At 66.3% G+C, this 12,307-nt stretch overlaps 1 protein-coding gene across 1 annotated transcript in view; it reads left to right on the top strand.

Annotated features, from left to right (window-relative positions):
• Positions 1-4,147: 4,147 nt before the first annotated feature.
• The window catches only part of EPPK1 (epiplakin 1), a 10,707-nt gene continuing 2,547 nt past the window's right edge, over positions 4,148-12,307 (top strand). Inside the window, 2 exon segments of the mRNA XM_006926897.1 lie at positions 4,148-11,014; positions 11,016-12,291. Coding sequence (XP_006926959.1) covers positions 4,148-11,014; positions 11,016-12,291 — 8,143 coding nt within the window.

The following is a 12,307-nucleotide window of genomic DNA, read 5'->3' as shown; positions in this document are numbered from 1 at the left end:
CGCCTCCTGGGGCGGGGCCCTGCAGGTCGGGTACCTGCCTGCCTGTCCCCATGCCCGGCGCGGAGGGCGGGCGTTTGTGAGAGGAGCAGGCCAGGCACTTAGGCTGACAAGTCGAGAGTGTGGTGTGGCTCCTGCCTGGGGTGCCCGCGAGCTGGCCCGCTGAGGGAGCTACCTGCTCTCGGGTGGGTGGGCACAGAGTCGCCTGCTGGGGTCGTCAGGACACTTGGGAGGCAAAGGTGGGTGAAGCTCTGTCCATCATTCGCCCCACCCTTCATGGCCCTCCGCCCCGCCCCCACCCCATCATGCCCAGCTTTTATTAGGCCATCATCTCTGCCTCTGCACCTGGGCTGGTCGTCCGGCGGCTGCTGACAGCGGGCAAAGGTCGCCACCTCCCTCTGTGGGCTCCTGGCCACCTGTTCTGCTCGGATCTGGCTCAGGTGGACACCAGCTAGCCCCCAGGACCCACCCTTGGCGTGGGGGCTGCTCTTCAGGATGTGACTAGTATCGTGCCCCTCCCTCCAGGAATTCGAACCCACCCTCCTCAGGAATGGCCCTCCCACCTCTTGCTGCCCAGGGCGACCAGGCAGGTCATTGCCAGGAAGCCCTGGGAGGACCCTCTGCCCTTCTCAGATTCTCTGCCAAATTTTTGTGTGGCGCGGAGGAGGAGGAACCTGCTCCACCTCTCAGCCCCAAGGCTGCCAGACCCCTCTTTCCAGTGCCTCCCCAAGGTTCCTGCTGCACTCACGTGGCACCTGCTCCCGGTCCCCAGCCCTCTCCCACCAGGACTGCCCTTGGTGCCGGGACCCTGAGTGGCTACGACATTACCGGGTCCCCCGGCCTGGCGCCGCCCCTCCCAGCTGCAGCACAGCCCGTCTGGGCTCTGGGCTGACTGCCTGTGTCTAGGCCGAGGGCCACCTGCAGCTGTGCCCATTTGGGCACCCCGGTAGCTCTGCCACCACGCACTCCTATGCGGGGGCCGCGCGCCAGCCTAACGGCTCCCTCGGGTCAGACCCTTGGAAGGCAGAAGCTGTAAGAAAGCATGCGGTTCCTGGTGCAGTGGACCAGGCCCGTCCCGGGACCAGAGCTTGACACAGAATGTTAGGAAATGGCCACGGGCTGGCTCGTGGAAGCAGGTGGGTGGAGGGACGAGCTGGCCCCCGAGGTGCCGTCTCGCTGACCTCTAACAGGTTAGGGCAGCCCTGTATCCACCACGGTCACTCCGAGCCCCGGGACCCTGCCCAGGCGCTTGCTCCTCGGGGACACAGAAGGAGAAGGTGAGCGGGGCGGCCCCCGGCCCCTGCCGCTGCAGCAGGCCTCGGCCACACTGGGTGCTCACCGTCTCCTCCTCCTCACTCCCTCACCAGGCTGCTTGGCTGCCAGCTCAGCACCCACCTGGGGTGTGGGCAGACCCCATCCCTGAGGCTCCCTGTCAGACAGGTAGGTGAGGAGCCAGTGGCCACCAGGGCACCCCCTGCCCCACTTGTCACAGCTCAGCTCCCCCGCTGGGTGGCTCACTCTTCTGCTGGCCTCGTGGTGCCGTGGTCATGGCTGTGGGACTAGAGCTGTGTCCCCTGGGACCAGGACATTTAAATCCAGAGATGCGGCAGGAGGTTCCTGGGCCCACGGGGTCCCCTGCTAGGACAGGGCGCATCACCTCTCAGAGGAGTGCGCCCCCTCCGGGAGATGGGATTGGGGCTGCCTGTGAGCTGCTGCCTCCAAGGTGCCTTCAGTGGCCTCTCACCATGGAGCTGCCCAGCCCTGCTCTGCCCTGCAGAGGTCAGTGCCTCCCCACTGGCCACCATGAGGCCTCATTATCCACATAGGCTTGTGCCGTCTGGCTCCCGAGTGGCGGTCCCCATTTCCGCCTTCACCTCAAAGGCCCGCCCTGCCTGGCCCACTTGCCTGGCAAAGCTTCCCCACCATCCCAGTGCTTCCTGTGACCCTGCCCTCAGGGCCAGCCTGGGACCCCTCCAAAGCCCTGCCCTGGTGTCTGCCTGCTCCTGGCACCAACTGTCTCAGCCTAAGCAACAGATCAGCTGCAGGGTGTCCCCAGGAACCACCGGCCCAGCATCTGCAGCGGGGAGGGGAAGCAGGATTTCACGCACAGAGGGGGACTGAGGAGGGTGGCTTCACCATGTCTCGGCAGGGAGACCTGCAGGGTGATGCGACACCCCCAGTGGAGGGCAGGGGGACGGTTCTGAGGAGGCAGCCGCCCACCACAGTCCTCTCTGCAGGGCCTGGCAGAGCTGTGGCGTCCACCCCATCGGCTCTGTGTCAAAGCCCCAGACTCTCTGCTGACAGCGGGGCCCTGCACCCAGCTCCGCCACACTGCCCTCAGCACAGCCCTGGCCGCGAGAGTGCCCCACAGAGGTCCCCGCGCCTGCCCTGTGGCCGCTCGCTGACCCCACCCTGTCCCAGGGCCGGAGGGCTGTGGGGAGTGTAGGAGCAGGGAGGGTGGTAGCCTTAGGCCACATCACTGTGCCCATGAGCTGTGGGAGGCCACGGATATGGACGTGAGGGGTCTGGGCAGAGGAGCACCCCTCAGGGAACCTGCTAGGGGCTCAGGGCAGGCTCAGGGCAGGCGAGGGAGAGCCATCACGGGCACGAGTGGTGTGGGCGCCACGGGCTTTGAGGTTGCCTGTGAGGCAGGTGGACACTTGGTTCCAGGACCCCCAGACAGGCCACGCTCAACTGCAGATTTGGGGGGCTGAGGCAGTCTTGGGGAGCTCTCTGAGTTAATGGATAAGTGGGGGCAGAGCAGAAGGTCCCCATGTCACATGACCTGGAAGTTGGAGACAGCCAGACCCCAGATGTGTTGTCAGGTTTGGCAGTGGAGTCAGGATGCCTCAGCCAGAGCTGTGGAGCTGGGGAGAGGGACGGGCTTGGGGTGCACGCAGGAGACAGCGCCAGTGGGGAGTGAGGGCGTGGACCAGGACAGGCTGCGGGTGTGGTTGTGAGGAATCGGGGAGGCGATGGTTCACAGGGCGGGGGGCAGGGCTGTCGCAGTCACCGCAGCCTGGGCGGCTTGAAAGAACAGAAACAACTCCTCTCAGTGCAGAGGCCGGAGTCCAAACCCGCGCTGCTGGCATTTGGCGGCAGCCCGTGGCGTTCTGGGCTGCATCACACCCATCTGCCTTGTCGTCATGGGCATTGTCCCTGCGTCTCTCTGCCTAAGGACACCAGGCATGCAAATCAGGGCCCTGCTCCAGGTGACCTCATCTTAATCACATCTGCAAAAGCCCTGTTTCCAAATAGATGGTGAAAGGGGCTGGGAGTGTTTTTTGAGAGGACACAATTTAACCCAGTATAGAAGGGACAGGCATGGGCAGGGGGTTATGCACCTGTCACTGCTGCTCAGAGAATTGGGCATGCCGGCATCTGCTGAGAGGAGACTCCCGTGGGGGTGCTGGGCTTTGAGCCAGCCGGTTGGGACGGGCAGGCTGGAGACTGCCTAGCCCTGCCCACAGCCCCACAGGTGTGTCCAGGTGTGGGCGCAGAGCATCCATAGCTCAGAGAGCACGGGGTCAGGGTGGGGCGGAGGAGGACACCTTGGTGGGGTAGAGGGCGGAGGATGGGAGGGTGTCTGGCTAGAACCCAGCAGGGAGCTGGAGGGAGGGAGTGAGTTTCGAGGTCTCTGGAGAGATAGGGGTGGAGGGAGGATAGGGCAGGTGATGGTGCCCACGAACGTGGGGTGGCAGGGCCAAGTCTTTGGGGAGCGAAGGGAGGGCTGTGCCACGGGGGGCGTGGGCGCTGTGGGGGCACAGTGCTGAGGCCACATGCAGGCACACAAGGCCCAGCCCCCCCCAGGTGTGGGGGGGCAGGCAAGAGTGTTGGGCTGGGATGGAGGCCAGAGCATGGCGTGCAGGAGGAAATAGTCCGCACGTCCCTCGAGGCTGCCCCAGCCAGCCTGGGGCCCAGTGCTCACATGGTCCCTCCAGGGACCCAACGAGGAGAAGGGAGGGACCGCACCTGGGACCGACCCTCGTCCCCCGGGAAGGAGGCAGACCCAGGATCAGGGACTGAGCCCTGACTGCCCTGCCCCCCCCGCCCCGGTCTGTCCCAGGGTCCCTGACAGCCTCTCCACCCCTACAGGGAGCAGACACGGCGCACCGTGGGCGAGTGAGCTCTGCACAGCCAGCCAGGCGCCATGAACGGCCACGCCTCTCCTCTCGATGTCCTCGTCACCAATGGCACCGAGCCTGCCATCATCCACAAGATCACGAAGTCCGTGCTGGAAGCTGGTGCCCCCTCCGGGCACCAGGCCAGGAGCATTGCTGGGGTCCACGTGGAGGCCTCGGGTCAGACCCAGAGCCTCTATGCCGCCATGAAGCAGGGCCTCCTGCCCGATGGGCTCGGGCTGGCCCTGCTGGAGGCCCAGGCGGCCACTGGGGGCCTCGTAGACCCTGCCCAAGGCCAGCTGCTCCCCGTATCTGAGGCTCTGCAACAGGGTCTGGTAGGCCTGGAGCTGAAGGAGAAGCTGCTGGCTGCAGAGCGCGCAGTCACTGGGTACCCTGACCCCTACGGGGGTGAAAAGCTGGCCCTCTTCCAGGCCATCGGGAAGGAGGTTGTGGACCGCACACTGGGGATGAGCTGGCTGGAGGCCCAGCTGGCCACGGGGGGCCTGGTGGACCCCAGCCGGGGTGTGCGTGTAGCCCCAGAGCTGGCCTGCCAGCAGGGCCTCCTGGACCAGGAGATGTGGCGCAGCCTCTCGGAGCGGGAGCCGGGCTGGCTGGACCCCAACACGCTGGAGCGGCTGTCCTACAGTCAGCTGCAGGGCAGGTGTGTGCCAGCCCCTGGCACAGGGCTGGCCCTGCTGCCCCTCAAGGTCACTTTCTATACCCTGAGTGGGGCGGCCAGCTTGGCTGAGCTGCTGGAGGCAGGGATCCTGGACGAGGAGACAGCCCGCGGCCTGCAGGAGGGCACGCTGGCCGCGCCAGATGTGGGCGCGTGGCCCCAGGTGCAGTGCTATCTGCAGGGCACAGGTGGCGTGGCGGGGGTCGTCCTGATGCCCGCTGGCCACAAGAAGAGCTTCTGCCAGGCCGTCACTGAGCACTTGCTCCCTGTGGGCACCATTCTTCCTCTCCTGGAGGCTCAGGCCGCCACCCGCACGCTGGTGGACCCAGCCACCGGCCGACGGCTCTGTGTGGATGAGGCGGTCAAGGTGGGCCTGGTCGGCCCAGAGCTTCACGGGCAGCTCCTGGACGCAGAGCAGGCAGTGACGGGGTACCACGACCCCTTCAGCGGCACCCGCCTCTCCCTTTTCCAGGCCATGAAGAAGGAACTGGTGGACAGGCCTCGGGCACTGCGGCTACTGGATGCCCAGCTGGCCACGGGCGGGCTCGTGTGTCCGGACCGCAGGCTCCGGCTGCCCCTGGAGGCTGCCCTGCGCTTCGGCTGCCTGGACGAGGAGACACAGCAGTGTCTCTCGCAGGCCACAGGCTTCTCCGACCCTACCACGCAGGACAGCCTCAGCTACGAGCAGCTGCTGGCCCGCTGTGTCACCGACCTCGAGACGGGGCTGGCCTTTCTGCCCCTCTCAGGGGGGGCCCTTGCAGAGGAGCCACAGGGACCCCCGTTCATTGAGTACAGCACCCGGCAAGCCTTGAGTGCAGCCATGACCACCGTCCCCGTGGGTAAGGCCCAGGGCCAGCCCACGTCATTGTGGGAGCTGCTCTTCTCCGAGGCTGTCTCCGTGGGGCAGAGGGCAATGCTGGCCCAGCAATACAAGGAAGGGACTCTCTCGGTGGAGGACCTGGCAGCTGCACTGAGGGCCACCCTGGAGCAGGCTGCAGCCACTGCCAGGACCACCTTTGCGGGGCTGAGGGTCGCTGTGACACCGGGAGAGCTGCTGAGAGCGGAGATCATTGGCCAGGACGTGTATGAGCAGCTGGCTCGGGGACAGACCACAGCCCAGGACGTGGGCAGCCTGGGCTCAGTGCAGAGGTACCTGCAGGGCACTGGCTGCGTCGCTGGCCTGCTGCTGCCTGGCTCCCAGGAGCGGCTCAGCATCCACGAGGCTCAGAGGAAGGGGCTCCTGCGGCCGGGCACAGCTCTCATCCTGCTGGAGGCGCAGGCGGCCACCGGCTTCATCATCGACCCGAAGGAGAACAAGAGGTACTCCGTGGAGGAGGCACTGCGGGCCGGCGTCATCGGGCCCAGCGTGTATGCGAAGCTGCTGTCGGCCGAGCGCGCCGTCACCGGCTACACCGACCCGTACACCGGGGAGCAGATCTCGCTCTTCCAAGCCATGAAGAAGGACCTGATCGTCCGGGACCACGGCATCCGCCTGCTGGAGGCCCAGATCGCCACGGGCGGCATCATCGACCCCGTGCACAGCCACCGCGTGCCCGTGCATGTGGCCTACCAGCGCGGCTACTTCGACCAAACACTGAACTTGATCTTGGCGGACCCGAGTGACGACACCAAGGGCTTCTTCGACCCCAACACGCACGAGAACCTCACGTACCTGCAGCTGCTGGAGCGCTGCGTGCGTGACCCCGAGACCGGCCTATACCTGCTGCCACTCAGCAGTGCGCGGCCCCAGCTGGTGGACGCCGCCACGCGGCAGGCCTTCCAGAGCCGGCTGCTGTCAGTGAAGTGCGGGCGGTTCCGGGGGCGGCGGGTGTCCGCGTGGGAGCTGGTCAACTCGGAGTGCTTGAGCGAGGCCCGCAGGAGGCAGCTCCTGCACAGCTACCGGATGCGCGCGGTCTCCCTGGACCAGGTCGTGCAGCTGCTGGAGAGAGAGGTAGTGAGGTGTGCCGACATCACGTTGCCTGCGCTGCGGGGCCGCGTCACCGCCTACCAGCTCCTGGAGGCCCAGGTCATTGACCAGGAGCTGCTGGACCGAGTGCTGGCTGGGGAGGTCAGCCCTGAGGCTTTGCTGCGCAGGGACGGCATCCGTAAGCACCTGCAGGGCTCCGGCGCCGTGGGGGGGGTGCTACTGCAGCCCTCGCTTCAGCAGCTCAGCCTCTACCAGGCCATGAAGCAGAAGCTGCTGGGGCCAGGAGTGGCGCTGGCCCTGCTGGAGGCCCAGGCCGCCACCGGAGCCCTCACCGACCCCCACAGTCTAGAGACTCTGTCGGCAGCAGAGGCCGTGCGCAGGAAGCTGGTGGGGCCAGAGCTGTATGCCAGGCTGAGACGGGCCGAGGACGCCGTGACTGGCTTCCGAGACCCCTTCTCTGGGGAACGAGTGTCCCTGTTCCAGGCCATGAAGAAGGGCCTTGTCTGTGCAGAGCAGGCTGCCCGCCTCTTGGAGGCCCAAGTGGCCACGGGAGGGGTCATTGACCCCTCAGAACACTACCACCTGCCCATGCCCATGGCCGTCCAGCGTGGCTGCATCGACCATGAGATGGAGACAGCCCTGGCCAGATCCTCGGAGACCTTTCCCACACTGGATGGCCAGGGACACACCAGCTATGCCCGGCTTCTGGAGCAGTGTCTGAGGGACGAGGCTTCTGGCCTTTACCTCTTACCGCTGCCGGAAAGTGCCTCTGCCATGCCCACAGACCAGCAGGTCCGGGAGACCTTGCAGGCCACGCAGGGGGCCGAGGACGGCACATCCCTCTGGGACCTGCTGCACTCCAGCCACTTCACCGAGGAGCAGCGGAGGGACTTCCTGGAAGACGTCAGGGCGGGGAGGACCACCGTGCAGCAGCTCCAGGCGGCCGTGCAGACATGGGTGCGGGGCGCGGAGCTCCTGGCACGGGCCCACGTCACCCTGCCCGGCCCACGGGGCAAGGTCCCCGCTGTCTGGTTGCTGGACGCTGGCATCATCTCCCAGGAGATGCTGGCGGCACTGGCTCAGGGCACGCGCTTGCCTGCCGAGGTCGCCGAAGAGCCTGCGGTGAAGGCCTGCCTGCGGGGCACAGGGTGTGTGGCGGGCGTGCTGCTGCAGCCCTCAGGGACCAAGGCCAGCATCAGCCAGGCCATGAAGGATGGCCTGCTGCCCGCGGGCCTGGGGCAGAGACTGCTGGAGGCGCAGGTGGCATCTGGCTCCCTCATCGACCCTCTGACGAACCAGAGACTGTCAGTGGAAGGTGCGGTCAAGGCCGGCCTGGTGTGTGGGACACTGAGCGAGCGGCTCCAGCAGGCCGAGAGGGCAGTGGCCGGCTACACGGACCCATACTTGGGGGGCTCCCTCTCACTGTGGCAGGCCATGGAGAAGGGACTTGTGCCCCAGAGCGAGGGCCTCCCCCTCCTGCAGGCACAGCTGGCCACGGGGGGCGCCATGGACCCCATCTATGGGGTGCACCTGCCCCAGGCGGCAGCCTGCAGGCTGGGCCTCCTGGATGAGCCAACAAGCCAGGCACTGGCTGGGACAGATGAGGACAGTAAGTTCTTCTTTGACCCCAGCACACGGGACAAGGTGACATACCAGCAGCTCAAGGAGCGCTGTGTCCTTGATGCCGACACCGGCCTGTGGCTGCTTCCGCTCCCCCAGGACGTGGTGCTTGAGGTGGACGACCACACAGCAGTGGCTCTGAGAGCCATGAAGGTGCCCGTCGGTGCTGGGAGGTTCAAGGGGCTCACAGTGTCCCTGTGGGACCTGCTGCACTCAGAGTACGTCACCGTCCATAAGCGGCGGGAGCTGGCAGCACTCTGCCAGTCCGGGAGGGCCACGGCCCTGCGGCAGGTGGTCAGCGCAGTCACCGCCCTGGTTGAGGCATCAGAAGGGAAGGCCTCACACGCTGTGTTCAGGGGACTCCGGAAGCAAGTGTCAGCCAGCGACCTGTTCAGGTCCCAGCTGATCGACAAGAAGACTCTGGATGAGCTGAATAAGGGGACGAGGACCGTGCAGGAGGTGACGGAGATGGACAGCGTGAGGCAGTTTCTAGAAGGAGGCAACTTCATCGCCGGGGTCCTTGTCCAGGGCACAAAGGAGAGGATGAGCATATCAGAGGCCCTGAGGAGGCACATCCTGCGGCCGGGCACGGCCCTGGTGCTGCTGGAGGCCCAGGCCGCCACCGGCTTCGTCATCGACCCCGTGGAGAACCGGAAGCTGACCGTGGAGGAGGCGTTCGCGGCTGGGATGTTCGGCAAGGAAACCTACCAGAAGCTGCTGTCGGCCGAGCGCGCCGTCACCGGCTACACCGACCCCTACACCGGGGAGCAGATCTCGCTCTTCCAGGCCATGAAGAAGGACCTGATCATCCGGGACCACGGCATCCGCCTGCTGGAGGCCCAGATCGCCACGGGCGGCATCATCGACCCCGTGCACAGCCACCGCGTGCCCGTCCACGTGGCCTACCAGCGTGGCTACTTCGACGAGGAGATGAACCGCGTCCTGGAGGACCCGAGCGACGACACCAAGGGCTTCTTCGACCCCAACACGCACGAGAACCTCACGTACCTGCAGCTGCTGGAGCGCTGCGTGGAGGACCCCGAGACCGGCCTGTACATGTTACAGATCGTAAAGAAAGGAGACCCGTACGTATACATCGATGAGGCCACAAGGCAGGCTCTGCGGTCCAGGGCTGTGACGATGCGCGTGGGCAGGTTTGCCGGCCAGAAGGTCTCCGTCTGGGATCTGCTGTCCTCACAGTACTTCTCGGAAGACCAGCGGCGGAAGCTGGTCCAGCAGTACAGAGCGCAGACCGTGCGCCTGGACAAGCTGCTCGAGATCATCACCACCACAGTTGAAGAGACAGAGAAACGAAACCGAGGCATCAGGATGGCCGGCATCGGTGGGGAAGTGACAGCCGCAGACTTGTTCAACGCCGAGATTGTCGACAAAAAGACCCTGGACTCGCAGCACAGAGGGAAAGGTGAGGGACAGGACCTCAGCAAGCTGGAGCACGTGAAGATCTACCTGGAAGGCCGCGGCTGCATTGCAGGGGTAACTGTCCCCGCCACCCAGGAGGTGATGAGCATCCACGAGGCCAGCACGAGGGGACTCATCCCCGCGGGGTTCGCGGCTCTGCTGCTGGAGGCACAGGCGGCCACGGGGTTCATGCTGGACCCCCGCAGCCATCAGAGGCTCTCCGTGGACCAGGCTGTGGCCGCCGGCCTGGTGGGTGAGGAGCTGCAGGAAAGGCTCTGGAATGCGGAAAAGGCCGCCAAGGGCTACACGGACCCAGCCACAGGGGACACGCTCCCGCTGTTGGAGGCCATGGAGAGGAAGCTAGTGAGTCGGGAGGAGGCCCTCAGACTGCTGGAGGTGCAGGTGGCCACAGGGGGAGCCATAGACCCTCTGCGCCACCTCCGGCTCCCACTGGAGACGGCGTATAGACGCGGCTGTCTGAACCAGGACATGTACCCGCTGGTTTCGGATCAGAAGCACATGAAAAAGAGATTCGTGGACCCCAACACGCATGAGAAGGTGACATACCAGCAACTGCAGGAGAGGAGCCGCCGGGAGGAGGGGGAGGGCTGGGCTCTTTTCCCTGTGGTCCGGGATGAAACAGATGCCATGTACATCGATGAAGCCACAAGGAGGGCCCTGGAGACCAAGCGGGTGGCAGTCACAGTGGGCAGGTACAGGGGAAAGAAGCCATCGGTGTGGGAGCTGCTGAACTCTGAGTATGTGACAGAGGAGGAAAAACTGGAGTTAGTCAGGAAATACAAGAGCGCCACCGCATGCGCATTGGAGCAGGTGGTGAAGCTGATCGTCGCCATGATCGATGAGAAAGAGAAGAGCACGAAGCAGCTGTGGTTCAGAGGCTTCAGGAGACAGGTCACAGCCGCAGAGCTCTTGAAGTCGGCCGTTATAACACAGGACATGCTGGAGGACCTGGAGGGCGGACGCAGCACGGTGGAGGATGTCAAACGGGATGATGGGGTCAGGCGCTACCTGGAGGGCACGGGCTGCATCGCCGGCGTGCTGGTGCCCGCCAAGGACAAGCCCGGGCGGCAGGAGAAGATGAGCATCTACCAGGCCATGTGGAAGGGCATCCTGCGGCCCGGCACGGCCCTGGTGCTGCTGGAGGCCCAGGCCGCCACCGGCTTCGTCATCGACCCCGTGCGCAACCAGAAGCTGTCCGTGGAGGAGGCGGTGGCCGCGGGCGTGGTGGCGGCGAGATCCCCTGCAGGGCCTGGCCCAGGGCACCAAGACCCTGCAGGAGGTGACGGAGATGGAATCGGTCAGGCGCTACCTGGAGGGCACGGGCTGCATCGCCGGCGTGCTGGTGCCCGCCAAGGACAAGCCCGGGCGGCAGGAGAAGATGAGCATCTACCAGGCCATGTGGAAGGGCATCCTGCGGCCCGGCACGGCCCTGGTGCTGCTGGAGGCCCAGGCCGCCACCGGCTTCGTCATCGACCCCGTGCGCAACCAGAAGCTGTCCGTGGAGGAGGCGGTGGCCGCGGGCGTGGTGGGCGGCGAGATCCAAGAGAAGCTGCTGTCGGCCGAGCGCGCCGTCACCGGCTACACCGACCCCTACACCGGCGAGCAGATCTCGCTCTTCCAGGCCATGAAGAAGGACCTGATCGTCCGGGACCACGGCATCCGCCTGCTGGAGGCCCAGATCGCCACGGGCGGCGTCATCGACCCCGTGCACAGCCACCGCATGCCCGTGCACGTGGCCTACCAGCGCGGCTACTTCGACGAGGAGATGAACCGCGTCCTGGCGGACCCGAGCGACGACACCAAGGGCTTCTTCGACCCCAACACGCACGAGAACCTCACGTACCTGCGGCTGCTGGAGCGCTGCGTGCGTGACCCCGACACGGGGCTGTGCCTGCTGCCGCTGGCCAGCGGGGGCTCCGCCGTGTACCAGCTGAGCCAGGAGCTGCGCGGGGCCCTGCGTGACCTCCGCGTGACGCCCGGAGCCGGCGCCCTCCGGGGCCAGAGCGTCTCCGTGTGGGAGCTCCTCTTCTACCAGGAGGTGTCTGAGAGCCTGCGGCAGGACCTGCTGGGCAGGTACCGGGCGGGCACGCTGACCGCGCGGGAGGTGGGCGACTCGCTCACTTCGCTGCTGGCCCGGGCCGAGCAAGGGAGCCCGCGCCCGGCCCCCGGGGAGCCTCAGGGCGCCCTGCGTGCCGCCACCATGGAGGTCAAGGTGGGCCGCCTGCGGGGTCCGGCAGTGCCCGTGTGGGACGTGCTGACATCCAGCTACGTGAGCGCCGCCAGGCGGGAGCAGCTGCTGGCACAGTTCAGTTCGGGGAAGCTGGGCCTGCCCGCGCTGACCCGCCGGCTCACCACCATCATCGAGGAGGCCGAGGTGGCCGAGGTGGCCCAGGGGACCGGACACGAGCAGGGGACCACCACGCCCGGCCCGCAGGAAAGCCACACGCTCGGGCGCAGTGACGGCGGGGCAGACCCCGAGGCCACCAGGCGCCTCCAGGAGCAGGCCCTGCGTGCCGCCCCCAGGGA

The sequence above is a fragment of the Pteropus alecto genome, unplaced genomic scaffold (assembly GCF_000325575.1).
Source record: "Pteropus alecto unplaced genomic scaffold, ASM32557v1 scaffold105, whole genome shotgun sequence".
Taxonomy (NCBI): Eukaryota; Metazoa; Chordata; class Mammalia; order Chiroptera; family Pteropodidae; genus Pteropus; species Pteropus alecto.
Note: the sequence above shows the minus strand (reverse complement) of the source record. Positions and strands in the feature narration are given on the sequence as shown.